Below are 25,025 nucleotides of genomic sequence, written 5' to 3'. Positions count from 1 at the left end.
TATATATATATAATTTTTTTTAAAGTAATATGAAGAACTCAAGAACTCACCGTTTCACCAATAATCTGTTGATAATGTGAAACCATATTTTGTAGATTTTTATTCTGTCGTTCCAAATCTGTGATCTGTGTATATATATATAATTTTTTTTAAAGTAATATTCGTTAAAGAAGAACTCACCGTTTCACCAATAATCTGTTGATAATGTGAAACCATATTTTGTAGATTTTTATTCTGTCGTTCCAAATCTGGTTTTGCTTGATCTGTGTTTTTCTGTTTTAACTCATTCAGAATAGCGCCTACTTTATCTTCGAAAGCTTCCAGCCATTGCTCATGTGTTTTCTCAGACACTTTAATTTCTGGAAATATCCTCTGTAGAAGAGCCTTAGTTATTTCTTCTTGTTCTTCTTTGACTTTTTGTGTTGTTTCCTGATTAAATCAAGAAAAACACAAGTAATATTATACAAGAGAAAAATTTATCTAAGAAATATTATTTATTATCCAGAAATAAATTTTCGATTGACTTTCTTCCACCATCAATAATTAAAAAATATTTACATTGGTTAGTATTTACTATTCAGTTGAAATGATTCAGGAAAAATGATAAAAATATAATTAAATTTCTTAAATGTACCATGATATATGGTAGGTACAATACTACTGTAGTAGTTATAAGTTTATATAATATTTAAGTATAATATTATTAATTGATATAATTCATATTATAGCAAAGACTTACTACAATTCTCTTTTCATCATTGGATTTGGCACGCGACTCAGCAGCAGAAAGAGCTTCTATCACTGTCCAGTTCTTTGTGCGTAATTTCTGCGACAGAAGATTAAGAAAAAGACATGAATACATTTTTTGTGCTATTATAACAAATCATAATTTTTGTAAATAATACGATTATATAATATTAATTTTCAAAAACAATATGATAAAAAATAAAAACATGTCGATTTTTATGAGGAAAGAATTTGACAAAGTGATGCAAGCAATAAACATGTATTAGTGTGTGTGTTTTATGTGGAAATTGCAATTAAATTCAAACTAAAAGTATACATACAGAGAATATATAATTTAACATAAAATCTATCAAACAGCAATATAAGAAAATATTTTAATTCAATTTCATTCAATAAACAAAGAACTTACGTTATTTTTAGATATTTGGATCTCCAACTCTTTTTTTAGTTGGCTAATAGAACTTTGGTGTTTGTCTGCATCATTTTCTAATAAGTGTATCCGTTCATTCATTTTATTGAGCTCTTCCTTCTTGTGCGTTAACTCAGTTTTCAAAGAGTCCAGTAAAGATTTCTCCTCTCTGAATATTTAGAAAATAAATGTTTTATATAGATCAGTTAAATTGAATAAAATATAATCATGTAAGATGCAATGGAAATATTTTTTGTTAATATAATCTGCGTTAATATATATATATAGTATCAAGAAAATACACATTGAGTTAAATAAAAAATTTACATATACATACGAATTAACATGTGGAGGTTCGGTGGTAACAGCTAAAATATTTTTAAGAATTTTTTCTTGCTCATGCTGTTGTTGAAGCTCCTTCTGTTTCTCTATGATATCTGCAAGCTGCACATATACATCATGGCATATAATTAATATCTTTATAATTTGGTTATTTATATATACAGGGTGTCCAGAGTCAATTGCATCACCCATCGTGTGCAGGTAGAGCAGGTGAAATCGAGGAGAAAAGTCCTTTATCATTTTGCAATTTTTGTAATAATTATTGAGAAAATAATTAAAAAAGATCGATTAATTCGCGCGTGTATAAGCGCGCAGCAAAAAGAGGTATCCCAAAAATTACGAAGTTTTGGGAGGGACACTCTACAAATGACAATGGTTACATACAAGCAGTACATAATGCGGGATTCTTATGTCCTAACAACCACACATCAAATGGGTTGTCCTTTCTCATTGCGCACTAATACTCACACGCATTGGCCGATCTTTTTTAATTTAGTTCTCAATAATTATTGCGAAAATCACAAAATGGTAATGGACTTTTCTCTTCAGTTTTACTTGCTCTATATACGTGTTATGCATACACTGCACATATAAAATATATATAAAACACATATATATAAAACGTTTTATATAAAATATATCAGTGTATTTATAAAAATATACATAAAAAATATTTAAAGACTAAAAGATAGATAAATAAATAATACCTCAACCCGCAGTCTATCATTTTCTTCTTGTAATGTCATAATTCGAAACTGCGCATCTGCTACCTTTTTCTCGCTGTTCTGTAGTTTATTGACTTCAGTTTGTAAAACTTTCAATTCGCTCGCGGTTCCATTGGTTTCCTTGATTTGAGCATGAGCATTAATCAATTCGGCTTGTACACCTGCTAATATCTCTTGTGCTCTTTGCATCTCTTTTTGATACTTGTTCGCGTCGTTCTTCGCCTCCTTCAAATTACGTTCCGTTTTTTCAAAATCGATCTTTATCACTTCCATCTCCTTTTGCATAGAATTCAATTTGGATTCCATATGCGTGACTTGCACATTGGATTGTTGCAGATTGTTCAGTACGGCGTTGAGTTTGTCCTGAGATTTTTTCAGTTCGTCCTCCTTGTTATTCAACATGGTTTTCAAGGCTGTTATTTCAGCCGCTTCTGATTTGGCCTCGTTCAATGAAACCGATAACTCTGACTTTAATTTTATCAATTCAGTTTGAGCCTTGCTAAGTTCAATTTTTAAGGTAGGCGCTTCATTAGCTTCACTTTTCGCGTTATTCAGCTCGGCCTGCAACGAATTTGCTTGCTTTTGTAATTCCTGCTCATGCCGATGCGCGCTTTTCAATCTATGATCCAAGTCTGCGTTTGCACGATGGGATTCCTAAATTATAAAAAAAGCCTCAATGCTAATATAGAAAATAATTTATAAGTGTTTGTTAAAACTCAATTATGAATCGCGATTCTCACCTCAAGTTGCCTGGCAACGTCCTGTAGCCGATCGCTTGTTTCCTTAAAGTGTTGCAATTGTCCTTCCGAGTGCATCAATTGACCTTGCATTATACCTAATTGTTGACGTAACATCTCTATCTCTGCAGTACTGCTCTCACAAGTCGCTTGCAGCTCATTTTGCAATTCCTGTATGTCCACGTGTTTCTGGGTCAATTGAGTCTTCAACGCATTTTCATTCTCGCGCATTTGAGCAAACTGCACATCCATTTGCTTACGCTGTGTCATCAGTTCCTGCTGCAAGTGACCCTGAGTTTGTCCTTGATCCTCTTGTAATTTATGAATAATAGCAGCATCTTCGTCCACTTTGGTCTGCAGCTGCTCAATCTGTCTGTTGAAACCTTGCTTCTCTGCGGCATGGCTTTCAAAGATATGTTGCATTCGGATATGCAAGGTCTGATTCTCTGTATTTTTGGCGTTCAACGTATCTTCCAGCTGCTTGATGTTCGCTAAAAGCCTAGATCTCTCCGAATTAAATTCAGCTCGCAATTCCTTCAACTTATTCTGGAAAGCCACGCTCGCTTCATGTTCGTCAGCCAATGCTTTTTCCTTCTCTGCCAATTGCTTTTTCAGCTTGATGACAGGGTCGGCGCGACCTTCCGTCCATTCGGAATGCTCTAACGGGTTGTCCTGCTGCTTATTCAAGAGTTGATTGGTGAGGATTTGTATTTCAGATCGACTTAGCTCAGCCTTTTGAATACATAGCATCAATAATTCAACATTGACAGCATCCCCATCTAGAAAGAAAAAAAAAGTTTTTCAACGTTATTTCAACATTAGTAATAATAATATTGAATTTTTCATTACATATTCATAATTTACTATAAAAGCTATATGTATATATTATTTTACATCGAGAATATAAATTTATAGATATGTGTATGTATGAGTCACATTAAAAGTTATATTCAAAAAATTGTAAAATATAAGTTTTATAGAAAAATGTTTCACACACGTGTGTTATATGTAATTTTTAAATATAAAAATATAATTTTTATATACATATTTGCAGATACTTTAGAAAAGTTTTTCAATGGTTACACAATTACTGTTTTCGAAATATATCAAAGATTTATGTTACTGTTCGTATTATAGCACTACCCGGTATTAAGCGCACGGACGTTGACCTGTGTATGAATGTGGAAAGGGAAGTGATCCTACCTCAACCACATTCCAAAGCACTTCAAAGGAATTTGCTTGGCTTTGCTTTGAGCAGATTCTTCGCATACTTTACACGAGCTTTATCGGATTTTAATTTATATTTTTTTTAGTGTAAAATAATTTATTTAGAAAATTCACGAGAGCAACTTTCATGTTAAGTAACCGCGATTTCATAACCAGCTTTTTTTATATAAAACATAATATAAATCGTTATATTTGTTAGATACGAATATATGGTACACATATCAAAAACATATGAAATACAGGAATATGTATATGTGAATACTACTATCAAATAATATAAGCTATAAAAGAAAGAGCAAGTTTTATGATACAGGTAGAGGAAGTAAAGTCGTATTTCCAATCAATTAAATAGCAGACTATAGAATGTAACATCAGGTTAGATATTGATTTGCTCTCTATAAGAAACACACACACAGATTTAGATCATCTTCTTACTATATGTCAGTTCTTACTATTGTCATTTACTATTGAAATGGATTATTGATCTAAGCAGGTGCGACCGTAGAAATAAGCATGAATTAAAAATAACAGAAATCTTAAATAATATAAAAGCAATATCTAAGAAAAACAATCATAAGAAATAATAAAATATATAAAAATAAAGCATAAATAATAATATCTTTTTACAAACAATATGACTTACCAATCTGAGATAAGATGTCATTCTTTCTTTTCGTCTTTTTTGGCTCCTTGTTTGATAACTGCTGGACTACAACTTCTCTAACAACTTCCCTTACTTCCTTAACTGGTGTCTCTTTCTGCTGCTCCTTTATTTCTTTTATAGCTTCTTTATTAGTACAAAACAGATTAGTATGAGCATTAGAATCCTGCTTCTCATCTTTAATATTTTCATCTTTTTTCTTTATAGTATCCTTGTTATTTTTCTTCGATTTGGTTGGTGTATCCTTTGGTGATTTATTAGTTTTCTCTACTGTTTCCGTTTGAGTAATCTGCTGAAGATTCTCTCTCTGTGTTGTATAACATATATATTGTTATTATAATATTATATTATTCCTGCAAAATAACTAAATAATAAAAAACTCAAGAAAAAAAGATGGAACACATATAATATATTAATATCCAGTTATAAGCAATATTCTATAGCAATATGAAGAACACATTGTTGATCTAAAATATTTATTAACAGCTCCAGCATAATTGTTAATGTTTCATAAATCAATATGCTTTCTGTTAGAAAACATTTAAACATACATACACACATACACGTACACACAATGTGGGAAATATGATAACAATCTTATAAACAATTTTAATGTTTTGCAAAGTAATGTTTTACAAAATAGTTAGCTTTGCTTTTCTTTCAGCAACCCAATATTATACTGATATCCATTCAATTATAAAGTAAAGCAAAAATGCAAGATATAGAAAAATATACATTGTGCAAGAAATTGTGCAAATGATAATCACTCACACTCTGATTCCGTACAAGTTCAAGGTCATCCTTTGGATGAATGAGGTCAAAATGATTAGCCTCTGCCAAGGCAGGTTGCAAGGGATTCAATTCAGTCACAATGGCCAATGGCTCGTCTTTATTTACGAGGATTGGTTTTATCTTTTCAAGTTTTCCTTTCTTCTTATTGCCTTTGTTACTCTCCTAAGAGTTTAATGCAGGTACGTTCTCATATTATTTTGATCAAGAAAGCAATGCGTTAAGAAATATCAAGCAGCATGCTCGTAAATAAAATTCCATGTTGTATTATGTAATAATGGGCATACATACATAACTCAACCATATTATATCATAGTATTATATGTTTTACATAATATAGTATAAAACGTAATTTATAAATAATTACTTTTTAAGTTATTTCAAAATGTTGATAAATGTATATTAAAAATTAATATAATAATTCATTGATTATAAATTATTTTGCTAACGATTTATTAAGCCGTTTTTCACCTCATGTTTATTTTGTCCTCTTGTTGAGCACATAAACCTGAAATTTATGATTTCCATCATATCACTGTTTCAATGATTTTTCAAGATTATCTTTATAGAACTAAAAGTTTGTACAATTATAATGTAAACACATTATATATATAATTGTAAAGATTCCATAAAATATTTGCATATAATTAAAGTTGGCTAAAATTCTATGGCAAAAGTGTCCAATTTTCTCACTTAGTAAAGAGAGACTTGTCATGTCTGACTCTTGTAATCTAGGTGATAAGGTGGTCGAGGAAGAGAAAAAAGAGAGAGATAGAGAGTGAAGCAATATCATTGGAATGCTGTTGCATGTGTGATGAAGTTATTTTTAGAGAATAATCTTGAACTTTCTGAGTTATTTATCAATGGGACATGCGTAAGAAATAATCAAATAGCAGCCTGAAGATCCCATCAAAATCATATTCTTAATATATAACATACTATAGAAAAATTATACGAATTAAATTTTTTCCAAATGATAGTATATTTCTATTTATAAAATCTAATAATATTTCATACACAATTTGACAAACAATAATTTCCTATTTGAATATAAAATTTGTTAGTGTTGAAAAAAGCAATGAACTTGGTTTTTTATTTAAAAAAGAACATTTATAAAAGATAAAAATAATATCTTTTAAAAAGATCTCTATTTTATAAAACAAAAATTATTGTAAATTATTTTTAAAAAATTAACAATTGAAAGTAGCAATAAAAAAGTGACATATGCAAAATATGGTAATATAATGAATGTGGTTCTTTAATTGGCTTTATTAAATCGCACTTTTCTTTAGAAAAAAATAATGGAATAATGAAATAAAACTTATATAATTTGGAAATTTCAAATGTCAAGCCACATGCTCGAAACATGAGTTTCTTATTAATATTGATTCATATTATATATACACGACAACAATATGACATAATATAATATGACAAAATTATTCTGTAAGTATAAACAAATTATTTGTTTTTATGTGTCGGTGCAGAATTTAATGTGAGTGAATCCATTTATATATTATGATAGAATACACTTTACCATGTTGTGTCACATATACTTGACGAGACACTATCTGTCTCTTGATATGCTATAAGTTATTCAATGCCCATTATTATATAATGCATATAATGTATAAGAAATATGCAAATTTTCATATTATTGTATCATATTCATGCACATTGTACATAATTAATATATATTGAGATTTATTCAGATTTTCTTATATACAATATGCATGAATATGATACAATAATATAAAAAGTGTTTTTTTTTTTAATAATTATTTTATCTGTTATATACATGTATAGCCCATATCAAAAATTATTATTTTTAATTTTTATCTGAAATTTGGAAATAATGTAAATGTCAAATGTTAAAATTAAATGTGGAATAGTAACAATTACAAAAATTTTATATAGAGATGTATATCTTATAGATTACATGACTATGGAATAAAAATATATGACCTGCAGCCCTGCTTTTAAATCTCTTTTCAATGGTAATGATATGTCACATTATGTGTCACCTAGGTTATTGTATTTCATGCATGAAATATGTAGCATTCAAATCTTGAATATATCAGCTTTATATACATCTTTTATATGAAGAAATAGTCATAATTATAGTACACCTTTTTTTTTTTTGATCTGGTGCAAGAGGGGAAAATGCAATTATAGTATTCCTATATATGTAAGTGTAGTACAAACAATATAAAAATATTAAGTAAATAGACATAGTATGTACACATATGTACATTTTCTCTAATAATTAAAATAGAATTGTACTAGCAATCTTTCTTAGGATATTATTGAACGAGAAACAATCCATACCATTAATTTTGTTCAATTCTTATGGATTGATTATAGTCTCTTTAATGAGTAACAACAATAAATTAATAAATTGCAAGCTCACTTGTACTGGTGGTTCAGGAGGCAGTATTTGGGGAGTCTCTTCAAATTGTACATGTTCTGTCCTTTCATCCTTATCATCCTTGTCATCTTTCTCCTCTTTCTTCTCTTTTGCTTTCTTCCCTGCCTTATTCTTATGTTTCTTTTCTTTATTTCTATCCTTCTTACCTAAAAATATAATAATGAATTATTTTTAAAAATATAAAACAATATTTTTTTTACAGCATTTAATATTTTATTTAATTTAAATATTTTATTTATAATAATTTTTATTTATTTCTATCTATATAACTCTTTAATAATTTTTATTCTCTGTAACTAAATTATTTTATATGCATTAAAATGGCTTCATCAAACTGAAAATTTGATTTTACAGATAAGAGCATACAAATTAATTGACATACTTGACAATAGATCATCAGGAAGCTTTCTCTGTTCGGCAATTGCTTCTTCATAAGATTTTTCCCTCATAGCATACATTGATATACAGGCGATAACTACAGCTGAGATAACAACAACACCAATATACACGAGTCCTGTCTGGATATCCATTTTTGACTGTCTTATCTACGAGACATTAATTACATCTTATGCATCACTATTTTATATAAAGTAATTAGATTATTAGGCATTAGTTGTGTTATATGTATTAACTATAATAGAGAACTTTCTTACTTTCACAATATTTTCTTATCTTTCTATATATATTATATAGTATTACTCAATCTAAATATATTTACATAAATGTTTGTCCTTTAGATCTACTGATACATCGTTTAAAGATTCCGTATAAATCATCAAGATAATACATTACTGATATTTGTAAGAAAAAAATGTCCTTTGCTCAACAATTATAAGTAACAGAAGAATAAAGAAACAATTAACTGTGTATGAGTGAAGAATACACATACTTTGAGAAAAAACAAAAACGAGTGCAAATGGTCAATAATATTCCACGAAATTCTCGCTAACAATAAGGAGTAAAACAAAAATCGGTCGCGGATCGTACGCTGGTGAATCTGTCCTTGAGACACGTCCCAATAGCATAACTATGGAACATTGTCGATACGTATACGTATGCAAGCGAACGAGCGAGATAAGTCAGAGATGCGATAGAACGGCTCGTGTGAAATTTCGGAGCAAGACGATGACATATGGATGACAGAGCGCGCGGGTCATCGACACATCATCGAGACCTGATCGGCGGCATAATCGCGAGATACCGGCGAATCGTCGCGTCAACACGTTTAACGGTGTTACGGCGACCGGCACGCCGTGTTCATCCCGACGACCACTTACCGAGGCTGTTTATTTCCGTAGATTCCAGGACACGGTGCTACACGGTGGACGACACTTCCGTGGATGGACACGGTCCTCGGCAGGAACAATGCGTGCTACGACTTTCTCGCTGCGGCTAATCGCGAAACGAGTGAGCGAGCGAGCGAGCGAGCGAGCACGACGGAACGAGAATTACACGCGCACAACACGATTCCTCGTAGCGCTATGGCGACCGGAGCCGGACGTAGAGCGAGCTGTACTAGGCGCCGCAAGCCACGCCTATCGGCCGGCGGCTCTTCTGATTGGCGAGCGGCCTCTGCCACGTATGCAAGGAGATGACGGCGCTCATCCGCAACTGTCCGCGATCCGCGACCCGCGACGGTCCGGATTTTTTTTCGACGCGATTCCGTATGAGCTGCAACGATGACGAATCGATTTAATTTAATTCGGCGAATGCCGTAGCCGTCATGTTCTGTATTCATCCACGATGCATACCCGCCTTAAAATGTCGATGTTACGCATTTGCATGCGTGTCACCGAACACGCGTCGCGACGTTGGCCAACGTCGGCAAGATTATCAAAGATCATATACACGGTGGCCAACTTTCATTGATGCAAAAGTGCAGTTACTTTTACTTCCGCTAGTATAACGGCCGACCAATCACAGTCACTCCATTCTTTAGAGGAATAGCTGTGATTGGTCAGCATAAAGCCCGTATCAGTTACGCAATGAGAATTAAGGCCGGGTCTACAATATATCTCAATAGATGTAGTAAGCCTTTAGCTTTTAGAATTATATCGGTCAAAAGTTTTAAGTCGTAAGCTTTAAAAGCTGGGATTTGGCTAGCACGCTTAAAACTTAGAGATTAGAGCGGGAAATATTTCTGGCCGAAAATTATGTAATATTTTAGGGCTTATTATTAGAGCAGAAGGCTAAAGGCTTTTATTATACTTATTGTAGACCCGGCCTAAGGGAACAGTTGATGGATTCAAAATGGCTGCGGAACGTCGTAGCGGAGAATGTTTTAACAGTTTCGACGGAAACGCGTAATATTTTTACACCCGTGACAATTTATCCATCGCGCCGTCCGTGTGCCTCGGCGTTGACTTCATCGAGGTCTCCTCGCATCTCTGCGACGGTCGCTCGAAGGAGACCCGCGAAAAAAATGGCGCTCTGTGACATTAGCTGATTCTCGCAAATACCTCCGATGTCATTAAGGAGGATGATTTCTCAAATTTTCCGGCGTTCTCGCCTTTGATTGAAGCGAATCAACTTGTGGTGAGTCTCATGAATCTCTGTAGAATCATTATTCTTAAATCTCACGTCTGATTTGCATCGTCAAATAATAATTAATGAGTTGACATTGAAGTTGACAATTTATACATCGCGCCTATAATGGTGTATATACATAAAATGAGAAAATTTGCGAAAAATAATTTGTATGAAATATCTGTAATTATGTTGTCGTTAATATGTGTAAAGAAATCTTTTTTACAAAATAAAGAAAATGCTCCATTCTGTTGAAATCATTTTGATAAAAGAAGATTGATATTCTAAAATAAATATAAAATGTATTTTTCTTCATTATTTAAATATTCTGTGTGTATGTTTATATGACTATATATTTAGTATTATATTTATTATTGTAATAATGTAACACAAAGGAACCAGAGCAAAAGATGTGCATTATAAAGGTCTTTAGTGATAGCGTTTGTTAAATGTATTTCACACAGTACTATTAGCAGCTGCTGCTTATTATTGTTGCAACAGGATAGCAATACATATGTCAATAGTTTAAGCTGCATGATATTTACAGATGACAATCAATAGAGTAATTGTCTTATATATGTACAATATGTATGTATGTGTATAAATTATATATATATAGTTCATATATTTCTTTTTAATTTGTAGAATAAAAAAGAGATGCAAATTTTATATGTATAAAATATATGTATGAGAAGAAAAATATATATTTATCTAATAAGAATATACATATAAAAAATAATTTTAATTTTTCATTATACTCTATATCATGGAATCATTTTTATAATATATACGAACAAGCGATGATAATTTTGTCAATCTTATCAGCAATATATATATTTTTCTCAGATTATATATATTACTTTTTAATATCATTAAATATTTCCTAAATATTCTTTCTATATTCCTGATCAATATCATTACTTCTTTTTCAATATTATTAGATCATCAATATGTCTCCTCACTTGAATCGGAAACGTGGCTCATCCGTCAGCTTTACCAGAGCAAAGGACGATAGCGAAGATGCCGAGGACGAGATTCACATATCTCTGGCGCCATATATACAGACGTACTTGGCGCATAGTAGTCAGGGCTTGGGATGCTGCGGTATCAGTCTACCCGTACCGTTCGAACGTGCAGCACCAAGATCGTGGTGGAATCCCAGATTTGATTCGGAAATCCTTGAGGAACAGTTTAAGAGAAGTGCCTTTCCTCAAATTAGATTAAGATTTCGGTTTGTATTATGATATGTTATATATACATGTGATCAAAGTAATCTGTATTTTGATTACAATTAAAAGATTGTTTTGATTATTTATTATTTCTTGCAGATATGCTCTCACATATATCCTGCTGGTATCTTTATCGTGGCTGATGTACTTTGTGATAATCGGAATAGAGAACGAAACATCGACATGGGCGGCGATAGCGGGTCTTTTCAGTATCGTTGCTGCCATGGTATCGGCCGTACTTTATTTAACATATACGGATTACTACAGATCTTATGTACTGACGACTTCTCTGGGGGTCGCGTCCACGCTCTGTTTCCTATCCTTGTTCTTCCTTGCCATGGTGCCGCCACACGTGGACGGACTAACGCTGGTCGGACATTTTGCTCTGTGCTCAGAAATTCTATTGATAATTTATACGGTGCTGCCGATGCCACTCTACGCCTGCGTGGGGATAGCCACGCTTTACTCATTAATGTTTGAAATCTTGACTGCCTATTTGTATGGCTCGAAGGATATGCAACACAGCGAACGGATTATACGAAATAATTCCTCAGGACTGAATAATACGACGGCGGAGAAAACATTGGTACTTACGCACTCATCCCTAAAGGATCCTCTACTTGTTGCTGGTCTACAGAATGTGATACGTAATATTAGTGAACTTACTACAACAATTAGCAGTACAGAAGCGATATCGACGATGCTACATGAAGATAAAGATACGATACAAAATATGGGAACCGGATTTCTAGAACGAGAACCGATAGCTCAACGATTGTACAGTGCTATAATTGACTCGAATATCTTGACGAGATTAAATTCCAGCATCCCATCCATGATTAGATCCACTATTAGCTCAACTGTAAAAGCATCTCCTATAGATAATTATACTAGCGATAACATGCTCGATGCCAGTGATATCGATTTTTCCACGAATCTCGCGATAAGGATCTTGATGCAGATTTGTATTCATTTGATAGGCATGCATATCTTGATAATGACCTTTGTAAGAATGCGCGGTACGTTTATGAAGGTCGGTCAATCTCTGCTGGTCCGTCGACAATTGGAAGTAGAAAAACAACTGAAAGAAAAGATGATACATTCAGTAATGCCACCGAAAGTTGCGGACTGGCTTATGGAGGAGAGCGAGCGCGAGAGAGAGCGAGAGGATTCTCTGAAGAAAGGCTCGATACCATCCAATAACACGGACATCCGTTCGTTGTTTCGTCCGTTCAATATGCATTCTATGGAAGACGTGAGTATCCTGTTCGCTGATATCGTTGGATTCACCAGAATGAGCTCCAACAAAACCGCGGAGGAACTCGTGGGCATACTCAACGATTTGTTCGAACGTTTCGACGATCTTTGCGAGCATCACGGATGCGAGAAGATCTCTACGTTAGGGGATTGCTACTATTGCGTTAGCGGATGTCCTGAACCGCGATCCGATCACGCCAAGTGCTGCATAGAAATGGGGCTAGGTACGTGCAAGCAACATCATTGTACCAGATACTATAATACTCAGAAAATCTCAATCGTGAAACTAATATTGTACATTATTTATTTTACTAACAGCCATGATCGAAGCTATTAAACAATTTGACATCGAGAGACGGGAAGGCGTAAACATGAGAGTGGGTGTGCACACAGGCACCGTACTCTGCGGAATTGTGGGTACTAAGAGATTTAAATTCGACGTCTGGTCGAATGACGTGACTTTGGCAAACAAGCTGGAGAGCACGGGAAAGCCTGGCCGTGTGCATCTGAGTGAAAATACTTTGAGATTTTTGGGAGACCAATACATCACGGAAAATGGAGAACTAGTCAATGGTAAGTAAAATAATGTACAAAAAAAATTCTGAATTTTTTGTTATGTACATGTGCACATTTTTTATCATTCCAGGTGTTAAAACTTATTTTATTAGAGCCCGTAAATCAGATTTTATGAATCAATTTATTACAAATGTCACGTCACCCAAGAGTATCTCGCCGTTGATGCAATCGCGGAATCGTTTGGCATCGTGCAACAATCAAGCCAAACCGCGCCATCACTATCTTCATATGGTCACCAACGCGAGCTGTTACAGGATGAAGGCTAATTCTTTGCCTAGTATTTTGGATTCTGAAAACGATGGTGATACTATGGATGAAAAAGAGGATTCGAACAAAAGTCCAACATCCACCGCCAGTTATGGCAAAAAGAAAGTGCGGAGTAAGCCATGGAAATATCTACAGAGACAACGAACAACCGAGGAAATGATACCTTTGGAGATAGAAGAGGGAAGAAATATCGTTATAGGACAAACAAAACTCGATATGCAGACATATGAGGAATGCAATGGATTTAGACGAGTTAGTGGCGCTTTTTATCTTTTTCTGATTATCGCATACTTTATGACTGTGGTTAGCGCTTATGGTCGGTTCTTACTGTAGATCCTTCTGGGTAATGGCGTTGAAATGGATCCAAATCCTGTACCTTCTAGTCCTTTATTATCTGGTCAAGAGCCGATTAGTCATGCTTCTTCCATTTGCAGTAGGAAAGATTCCGGTATCAAGAGTAATAGCAGGCGAAGTAGTATACAACAACAGGTATGTTTTTGTAAACCTTGTATCATCTTTTGGTATATTTTTAATCACTAGATAAGATAAATTGCTTTATGAGACATTTTTTTATGGATTTGCAGTTGTTCCTATTGAACGGAATGGCCCAGGGTGATTTATTAGGACACAGGGTCAGTGGTTATTATACCTCTAGTTCAACGTTAAACTCCACTCATGAACCTTCATCATCAGTGCCCCCTTATCCGTTCCCCCCGATGGTAACTGATACATTCGGTGCGTGTTTTCATAAATTACGCAAGCAATCCGATCTTCAATTAATTAGGTGAGTAAATCATTTTTCAGTACGTTTTAAAAATATTGAATTTTTTTTAAGCTTTTATCTTTTACTTTAAAGATGCGTACAGGACAATGTGAGCTCTCAGCGCTCATACTTCGTCAAACCGCCGCTCTCGAGCGTTACTCTCTTTTTCAAGAACGAGGAAATGGAGAGAGAATACCGAGAAAATGCGCACAAAGCCAGCGAGGGTATTGGCGATAATCCTCCTACCTTGGCTACCTCGAGATTCAACACATACTTCGACATCTTGATATCCGCCCTGGTCTACACGGCAATCACAATCTCGCTTTTCCTTCTCTGCGAACCGACGATTTATTACATGGTATTCTCTGTGCTCACCACCGCTGTTCAAGTGATCGCGGTGTTACTCTGCATTCGGCAACTTTTCTATCCACACATCGCTCATACGACGTTCACGCAGAGTATCTTTAGATTCTTTTCCCGATGGTATCCGTGGCACGCGTGCGGCGCAGTTCTGGTCGGTTTACCGATCATCTCCATCTTGCTTAATTTCACGTGTAACAGCTTTCGGAGTCTGAGCAACTTTGAATATTACTACAGCTATCTAATCTTCGTCGGGCTAGTCCATTTCTGCAATTTCACGCAGCTCAACTGTTGGATGAAGAATCTATTGGTTACCCTCACCGGCGTACTATTCATCTGTCTTGTGGTAAGTCACATATCCCCATATCAGCAGGAGAATCTCAGTAGTATTAATAGTCGTAGCGATCTTGGTAACAGCTCGCAGTCGGCGCAATTGGCGGCATTGTATCCAAATTTTTTCAAATCGCTCGCGAATGAACGGAGCGATTTAAATAGTTCGGGAAGTCTTCCGAACGCAACAAGAGATTTTGTCGTCTCGACCGCTGCGACAAGAATGTCGATCGCGAAACATACAGGGCGACAAGAAACGTTTACTACGATTCGAAGAGAAGCTTACACTGGGTATAACGAAAGATTATACAATTCAGAAATATATCTAGATATGGTGCTGTTGTTGCTATTGGTCTGGTTTTTGAATCGTGAATTTGAGATCAGTTATAGACTGTGTTTCCACGGTAACGCGGTTGCAGCGCGCGATAAGACGCGCGTGCAATCAATGAAGAATCAGGCCGATTGGTTGTTGCATAATATTATACCGAAATATGTGGCTGATCAGCTGAAGACAACCGCCAAGTATTCGCAGAATCACAAATCCGTGGGCATCATCTTCGCCAGTATTGTCAATTTCAACGAGCTATACGACGAGTCGTATCTGGGCGGTAAGGAATATCTGCGTGTGCTCAATGAGCTTATAGGCGATTTCGACGAGCTGCTGGAGAAACTGGAGTACGCGAATGTCGAAAAGATCAAGACAATCGGCAGCACATTCATGGCTGCGAGTGGTCTGAATCCGCAGGTGAGGCAGCAAAGCGAGCACGAGTACACGCATCTATTCCAGTTGCTCGACTTTGCTGTAGCGATGCACAAAGTGATATACGATTTCAATCGGGATCTGTTGGGCTTCAAGCTGGTTTTACGAGTCGGTTACAATTACGGCGATGTCACAGCCGGCGTCATCGGCGCTACTAAATTGTATTACGATATCTGGGGCGACGCGGTCAACATTGCGTCACGAATGGATTCTACCGGGGTCGCCGGTAGGATACAGATGGCCGGCAATTGTCTAGATGCTTTGTCGGAGCGATATGAGTTCGAGCCGCGCGGACAGGTGTACGTCAAGGGCAAGGACAATATGGATGTGTTTTTGCTGTTGGGAAAGAAGAAGAATGCTGGTTGACGACCAACGCTTAAAAGCTCCGTGCCGATATTCTGTATAGCTATGATATATCAAGAGGATCCGAAACTGTTCGTGGCCTGAACGATCATAGCATTTAGAATAGGATCTGGCTATTTTTAGTATCTGAACATTTTTTATAGCTTAATATTTTACTGTGCTTGTTTTTCGGAGAGCATATGAACTGTATTGTGTGAATTAGATTGCATTAATTTTTCCGATTTTTATTTTCAATTATTTCTTTCAAATTTTATGCATTGGTTACACTATAAAAAATATTTCTCTATTGATAATATCTGGATTTTCTTGTCCAAATATTAAAGATTTTTTTCTTTCTATTTATTCTTTCATGATAATATGTAGCATAGATGTAAAGTATAATTTGCATAAATGTTTAATAAAATATTTGAAAATAAGAAGTGGAAAAATTATTAATGCAATTTTATTCAATTCGTACACTATACGAAAACTCAAATTTTTTTATTATATATTTTTTTTAAATTGTGAAAGATATTAATGATGGACAGAGCCATTATTAATAACCGATTTATGCTGAAATAATGATCAGAGAGACGTGTAACGAAACAGATTTAAAAAGGAAAAGTGGAAAGAAAGATGTGTATATATATATGCGTATATATACACATATGTATACATTGTTCGAACAATAGTCGTATATGTGCCCTACTGAAAAAAAAAACATACTCGCCTTATCCGTTGACTGCTCAAACTCAGCTAACGAAAGATATTTATTAATGAGAGATGTTATTATTGTATTTTTGTAAATATCGAACAATATATATATTATATATGTATAATGGGAAGAGATATATATGTATATCCTGGGAGATTATCTGAGATCTGCCTTTGTCTCAAGTACAAAACTGGATGAGAGAAGGGGCGGAGGAATCTTTTTTTAGGAGCGTTTTACGTTATTGAGCATCGGAATGGTAGTAATTATATTTGTGTATGGGTGTAGATGCTACGAATGTGATTCTTGCGCGAATATATATGTGTATATTTGTGATGTATCTGATCTATATCTGTTTCCTATAAATCGAGTCTCGAAAATGTGTAATTTTTTTCAATCGAATGAACGGTGATAATGAAATGTTTTTACGATGTAACTTTGATAAATTGATAAAAAAAGTGTTACGTTTCTATTATATTCTCAATATTCTAAGAGTAACAGCGAAGTGCGTCCCGCGCGACAAAAGTCAACGAAACTCGAGAAAATACCCCGTTATAAGATAAAGTTTAAAAAGTAAAAAAATAAATTTACACAGTCTTGTCTTCCTGTCTTATATTGTAACACGGCACATATGTGATGGAAGAAAGACAAATTGTTATATACAAGCGTCGTTTGAAAATTAATCTACATAGAAGAGATAAGGAGAGATGAATGAAATGAAATTTTAGGGTCTTAGCGATAACAAATGATGAAGAATAATTTTACCAAAGACCAAAGATAGGGAAGTAACGATTTAAGCCAGAACGCGTGCATATATAAAAGCGTAGATTTCGTTTAGAGTCCGTTGTACAATGCATACGTGCATTGAATAAATTGCATTATACACATTCCAAACAAAGCTCGCGAGCAGCTGGCCGCAAGTAATAAGCTCATAACAAAGTGCTTCTTGTCGCCATTATAAGCCGTATAAACGTCTCTGTCGTTACATCTAGACACGAACCTGCTATTGGATTCCAAAGAATATTCTACTGCATTTTTTTGTAAATCTTAACGATAAGCGTTCGATGGTTTTATGCTGTAAGAAAGAGTATTTATGCATATATTGTTATGTACTCCATATATGTGTACAAATTTTGAGAATTTATCTGGACTATACTGACAAAAAGGAAACTAGGCGCTTTGTGTTTGTTATATGCGGTATATACGATACAAGTATAATGCGATAAATTTGTGTCTGGATCACAATCGGCATTGTATATCCTGCACGTAATGTGGTTGTAATTTTAAGCAGTGTTTAACTTAATGAAATATTGTTTCACGTGAAAGTAATGTCATGTATAATAAAGAAAGGATATCAAGAGATCCCAATTTCTGTGAATATGCTGTAAAATATTTATAGCTTCTGTGTAAAGTATAGGATTCTCTTTTCGGTGAAATCGAAGAAGAGTTGTGGTGCTGTACAGAATAAACTGTGCAATGTATCGCTTCGATTTGTCGTATCGTGGAACATTACGTACGAAGGTGAAATATTTCGTACGAAGATTATAAGAGAGAGTCAATTATAAGTTTTTGCGTTATATATCGAATATATAATGAAAGAGAGATAACAGCTCATTAGTCAAAACGTATCCGCGAATATCATGATTTATAATGATAATATATAAATATATGTATATTATATTCGCCGATTTTGAAAGGAAAACATATATTACACACGCGTGTGTGAGAGATATCAAATAAAATATATTATGTAAATTGGATGTGTGTGTGTATATTTATCAACATACACATGTCTTGCGGACAACGAGACAGAGACGCCAAGCGTATATTAATAACAAACATGTCATTATTGTCAATGTAATTTCTTTATTACAATATAATATATACAAGATACTATAGCTGATTTCGCTATAGTTGATGTACAAAAACGAGCAAGGTCTTGAAAATAAGCGGATTTCCGCTTCCTTCTGGCCTGGCATAAATCAATAATGTTACGTCGGAACATTAATATTATAACAAAGCGCAATGATTTGTTTTTACACACACACACACACACACACACACATATATATGTATATAAACAAAGTAATTATCGCACATTGTTTATATATATATATAGGATGTCCCATATAGATAGAGTACAAATCGGTACTACTTTGTCAAAATCTTATTTTTTAATATGGCAATACAGTGCATTTGCTATTTCTTGATTCTTCGTGTAAAGATTTTGGCAATTTTGTTATAATTAAGTCTAATATATTTAAATTATTATAATGAAAAATTTTTATTTTATATGAGAGAGAGAGAGAGAGAAGAAAGAGAGACATTCTTTCGTATATATAAGAGAGAACTCTCTTATAGCAAAATGCGCTTTTTGGCTGATGTTAACAAAATGAACATTAATATCTATATGTAATGTATTATTATAATAAAATCATATCCCAAAATTTTTACGGAAAGAATCAAGAAATAGCAAATGCACTGTATTGCACTCTTGATCGAGATATCGAAAACAATGCATTTCCAAAAATCTTGCCAAAGGAAAAAGATGCTTATTTTTAAGATAAGATAGTACCGGTCTGTACCTTATTTATAGGATACTCTGTATGCACACATACATATATTAACAAACGTTATGAAAACATTTGGATAATAATCTTGATAATTTCGTTACATGTAACGATCAGTTAAATACATAAGTATACAAATGTGATGTAGTCCAATAGGTCATATTATCGATAATAAAGAAAGGATTGTCATTGTAAAAATAGTGCTGTTACAAACTCATTGATCTATAATTTAGCAAATCAATAAAGTAATCGAAAATGGTTGTTTGTAAGATAAGCAGATTTTTGTAATACTCCGGAAGAATGGTTCCCGGATAATTATTGTAATTAATTTTTTTGTGCCATTGCGTACACTTTGTCGATATTCACGTATATTATTAACGTAATGGCATGCACTATTCTAAAAAAAAAAAAAAAAAAAAAAATGTATATATATAAAACACTGTATATATGACACGTTATGAGAAATTGTGGCAATGTGCGATACACTTTCGATGTACACATGTGTATCAGGTGTTTCCGTTATACAAATAGTAATGATTCGTCTCATGAAAGAATGCAACGAAAAAGAAACACTTGTACTATATTTTTGTCAGCAATGTTCCATTGATAAAAAAGGTAAATGCTTTTGTAAGAAATCATCTTATACATTACGAGCGATGGATTCTTTTTTTGTTAATTGTAAATTAACTCTGATAGCTACTTTTACTCTCATACAATTTATAAATCGTACATGTGATTACTAAAAGCGCAGTGGAATGCTTGAGAAAATAGTATATAATGCAAAACTTACGAATTTAAATTACAAATTATAACAGGTCGTTGTTCCTGATAGAGATAAAATAGATAAAGCATGCGAGACAGAAATCAAATATAATGTTTAAAAAATTCCATTTTACGCGCAAAATATATAATGTCCTAGTCAAATCAGAAGACAAACGAGAAATGAGATAATAAAAGAATTTTCGATTAAAACATTTTTGATATGTGATATTGTAATGTAATACTGTAGTAGAATTGGTAGCAATTCATGTGTGTTTGTATGTGTGTCGGTGTGAGAACCTCTTCTTACACCGCCTTAACAAAACATATTTAAGATTCTAAACCATTTGAATTCTTGTTGTAACGATTTTTGCAAGTTTGCAATTAAGTTCCACGTTTAATCAGTTGCTTATTCTTTTTGATGCATTAATCTCGTCATTTGCAAGTTTACTGCATTTTTATATTAAGACCAAACGTAAAGATAAGGCTTGAGGAACAAACTCAAAAAATAAGAGTATAGCAAGGAGTAGACTAGAAAAATCGGAGCGAAGTCGCTGAATCTGGAATTAAATCCGAGTCTTTCACTTACCGGGCTCTTACCACTGGGCTATTAATGATTTATAAAAATCATATATAAAATTTTTTTACAATTGTTCATTTTTTTAAACTGGTTTTTTGACTTTAATTCTTTTCACAAGTTTTGGAAAGAACTTTATGGTAGATGATGGTTTTCGACCTGATGACGAATTGTTGAAGATATTTTTCAGTCAACCGTAATTTACTCAAGCATTTTTTTTACGTTTGGCTTTATTTTTGAAGTTTTTTTTCTATTTTTACATTAAGATTTTAATCATAATATACAAATGTTTCTTCGTATGTTCTCGCGTGTAAATCTTCTTGATCAAAACTGCCGTTTCGATTCATATGTAAATGTAGTACCATATAAATTTGATTCTCGTAAACTGTACCAGTTTCAATTATTTCGCGAGAAAACTCGGTTGTAAGGAAGACGTTGATCGACTTTTTGTTGCACATATAGGTACATTTCCGGCATCGATCCATACCTTTGAAAAAATCAACGAATTATATAATATGAACATTTGAAACAAATATATATAAGTATGTAGATGAGTGATTATAGTTCATTCTCTTCTATTCCGCTATATAAGATTAATCACTACAAGATTTTATTGTACAATATGTATATACTTATATGTATAAATATGACACCGATGTAATAAACTTTACTTCGAAATCCTTATAACATAATATAATACAATAGATTTGCTCATTTTAGCTGTACTTTCTGCAAATTTGTACTTTAAGAAAAATAAAAAAGAGAAAACTCTCATAAAGCTAAAAAGAACAAACCTAATGTGCTATAGATATTATGGACTTTGGAGATATAGTTTAAAAAGAAGCAAAGAAAAGAAAAAGAGAATGAATTATATACTACAATATTCGGTTTTCCACTAATCAGTCATAGCTTGGAACGTGCCACTTCTCTTTTTCTTTCGTTTATAGAAAGCAACTTAACTTTACGATTTTTAAATTGCTCGTTTTGCATACATTGTTAACTTTTTGCTCGCTAGTTCCTTATCACAATAATTTGCTGTCTTATTGTACAATCCTTCCACAGTCCATCCCAACTCTTATGTCCTGTACATATGCCACAAAAGGCATTATGTGATGTATATAAATATCTCGGAAATTGTTTTTTAACAATGATGTGATCGAAATGTATGTTAAAATAATGATAACGCGTATCGATAAATTTATATTCTTAGAAGATTGAATGTTGAATGATGAGAACGTTCGCAATTTCGAATATGATGAACACGAATGAGATCGGACGTATTCTTGCTCACACACGTTTGTTTGAAATTAATTAGAATAAATAAGAATAACTACAGAACATAAAAAATTATCTGTACTTGTATCACCGAATCTTTAGCAGTTTGAAATTGATGATCGATTTCAAAATGAACAGAAAAAGAAATCCATCTGACAGTCAGTCATCATAAATATTTATCTGAGTGATGACGTGTTCATCAAATGTGTTTATAATTCATATTTGATATATCCGAGATTTTATTTCAAGCAGATAGTGATTGAGAGCACGAAATGCCCTTAGATTCTTGAAATATCACCTCGATTTTTTTTAAATGATTACAATATTTATTAAAATTTGTGCGCCAGTCATATATATCATTTTTTTATTTCCATCATAACCGACATTTTTCAAAACATTTTGAAACAAGTATAAGTAAAAAACAATTTCTGAAATTTGCAATTTTTAAATATGCAAAAATGCATATATCAATCCGAGGCGATATTTAATCGTGCTTTAAATATCAATAGTTCGCCACATCTGCAGATTGTCGAAAACTCGTATTCTTTGCCAGAAAAAAATACGCTAGTTCAGCAGATTTTAGGGCTCGAATATCTTTTTCTTTTGCGCCACTGTATAGCCATCTCTGAAAAAATCTTTTTACAATAATTTATAATTGTTTATTGAGTTAAACCAGCTATGTAAAATATGATTCGCTAAAATTGTCTGCTACGTAGGCCCAGCGAACAATGCTGCTATTCCCGTATCAGTGGCGTTCTTCGATATGTCGTCCACGCGCACTTGAGATTTGCCGAATACTTCTATTCGCGGTAAATTGTCTATTTTAACTTCCTTGCGAAACAATTGACCTACACTTCTGCCAATAAGCTGTAAAAGACGTATCAAAACCCGGCCATTATTATTTTAAATGTATGATACAATAAAAGAATCGTGAATCATGCATTTGATTTTGCAAATTTTTGTTTTAACAAGATTTTAAACATAGACATCAAGTTTAATAAAGCATTAGCTATGTTTATCTTGGATATTGCAATTGTATACCTGATTTGTAATTTTCTTGAAGAGATCCTTCTTTCCCTTTTCAACCTTGTTGCCCTTTGTGCTGACCACCGCCATTTTTTCATCGAATCGTTGCAAGTCGGCAGGATTGACTCCTGGGATCTGCTGCATTACTTCGATGATATTTGGAAACTTAGGTCTAAGGCATTCATAGACTTGTGCGCCAAGGGTAATAAGGGAACCTTGATTGGCCTCGTGCTGACCATGCAGTTGTAAGCCTTGGAGAACGGCGACCATGATGTGCGCTGCCATGGAAGGAGTAAGACTACCATCGGCTGCTAGTGTTCGTACTACGGGTCCAGTCAACATCGTCGCCTTGAGACTCGCGTTTGAATCGTTCCACGCAAGCGCCCTAGAAATAACAAGACATAATATGGATAGAAAATGCTCTAGAGAAACATATAAAAATTAATAAAAAAATAAATTTTATTTATCTCATAACTTTATAGTGAAATTCATACAGTATTACTGCCTTACAACGGACATCGTATAATTCTATATCATATTACCCTAATACACATAGGACGACGCTGTGACAGGTAGACGGATGACGCAGAACGAAAGCCCCCAATTCGCTGACGACTTCGGCGACAATGCTGTTCCCCCGCGAAAGAGGTGGATCCACTGCCATTCCCCCACTGTCCTGATCCATGCTGTCTGGAGGCGCAGCGTCGCTAGCAGCTCCACCGACTAGAGCCACTTTTAACACGTCCACGAAGTCTCTGGTCAGATTCCTGTTGAGCATGTCATCAATGACTTCTTGTGTGTCGGTGTTCTCGTCCAAACCACCGGATTCGTAGAGATGCGCAATGTACTGCCACTTTGCGCTTAATCTTTGGCACACTGTAACAAAACCGCATGGTATGGATCATTTAAATTTGTTTGACATGATAGAAAACATAAAAAAATTAAATAAAAATTAACTGATAATCATACTCACTATGTGTAGATACATGAGCCAATACAGGTACTAGTACGCTTTCATAAAAAGCTGGTGGACACGAATATATGAATGGCTTCATAAACACACGTATAATCGGCCGTAGTCTGTAGTCTGGAATCACCTGGAGAATTAGATATTTTTTTTATTTCTGTTTAAGAGAGAATGCATATAATATAAAATTGATGAAAATTAAAGGATTATCGATGAAATCAAAATAGCATTTTATTAGATTACCTCCATTTTATTTGATTACCTCCATGTTCGAGAAAACTGAATTGAGCAACGCTGGTGCAAACCCGGGCAATTGATAGAAATCTCGGCCGATCATATGACAGCCGCTGCCTAGCATATGGTAGCACTGATCGTGAATTGTGCTGAGAAATGATTGCATTCGGACCAGGGAAGTGCTCGAGGTCTGATCCGTCTCACTAGTATTGTCATTGGTCACATTTACACCCAATAGATTCGCTTTTTCCGACTCCAAAAGTCCATAAGCATTTTTGTAACCCTAAGATAAAAATAATTGTATATTCAAGTCCGTTTAATATGAACGAATTAATAATCAGTAAAATAAAACATATTCAAAGCAAAAAAACTTTGAATATTTTAATATAACATTAAGAGAAATAATATTACCTCCGAAAGAAGGGAAAGA

General features: G+C 33.9%; 3 protein-coding genes across 3 annotated transcripts in view; 1 reads left to right on the top strand and 2 right to left on the bottom strand.

Annotated features, from left to right (window-relative positions):
- The window catches only part of LOC115243594 (kinectin-like), an 18,883-nt gene extending 10,288 nt beyond the window's left edge, over positions 1–8,595 (bottom strand). The window contains exons 1-11 of the mRNA XM_029820720.1: positions 8,448–8,595; positions 8,048–8,211; positions 5,620–5,802; positions 4,831–5,155; positions 2,964–3,739; positions 2,206–2,877; positions 1,494–1,600; positions 1,157–1,325; positions 740–826; positions 214–429; positions 51–83 (exon numbers count right to left, since the gene is read on the bottom strand). Of these exons, the coding sequence (XP_029676580.1) occupies positions 51–83; positions 214–429; positions 740–826; positions 1,157–1,325; positions 1,494–1,600; positions 2,206–2,877; positions 2,964–3,739; positions 4,831–5,155; positions 5,620–5,802; positions 8,048–8,211; positions 8,448–8,595 (2,880 nt within the window). The remainder of the gene's footprint in view (positions 1–50; positions 84–213; positions 430–739; positions 827–1,156; positions 1,326–1,493; positions 1,601–2,205; positions 2,878–2,963; positions 3,740–4,830; positions 5,156–5,619; positions 5,803–8,047; positions 8,212–8,447) is intronic.
- A 747-nt stretch (positions 8,596–9,342) lies between these two features.
- Positions 9,343–20,179, top strand: LOC115243591 (adenylate cyclase type 9). The gene is made up of 8 exons (XM_029820718.1): positions 9,343–10,600; positions 11,533–11,822; positions 11,920–13,301; positions 13,396–13,650; positions 13,724–14,172; positions 14,254–14,409; positions 14,505–14,704; positions 14,777–20,179. The coding sequence occupies exons 2-8, from the start codon at positions 11,542–11,544 to the stop codon at positions 16,497–16,499; spliced, it is 4,446 nt and encodes a 1,481-aa protein (XP_029676578.1). The 5' UTR covers positions 9,343–10,600; positions 11,533–11,541; the 3' UTR covers positions 16,500–20,179.
- The window catches only part of LOC115243593 (exportin-5), an 8,418-nt gene continuing 3,543 nt past the window's right edge, over positions 20,151–25,025 (bottom strand). The window contains 6 exon segments of the mRNA XM_029820719.1: positions 20,151–23,235; positions 23,410–23,779; positions 23,937–24,270; positions 24,368–24,491; positions 24,624–24,878; positions 25,007–25,025. The exon segment at positions 25,007–25,025 is cut by the window's right edge and continues 17 nt beyond it. Coding sequence (XP_029676579.1) covers positions 23,077–23,235; positions 23,410–23,779; positions 23,937–24,270; positions 24,368–24,491; positions 24,624–24,878; positions 25,007–25,025 — 1,261 coding nt within the window. The 3' untranslated portion in view covers positions 20,151–23,076.

Source organism: Formica exsecta, unplaced genomic scaffold, assembly GCF_003651465.1.
Source record: "Formica exsecta isolate Colony F162 unplaced genomic scaffold, ASM365146v1 scaffold72, whole genome shotgun sequence".
NCBI lineage: Eukaryota > Metazoa > Arthropoda > Insecta > Hymenoptera > Formicidae > Formica > Formica exsecta.
This window is presented reverse-complemented; position numbering and strand designations above follow the sequence as displayed.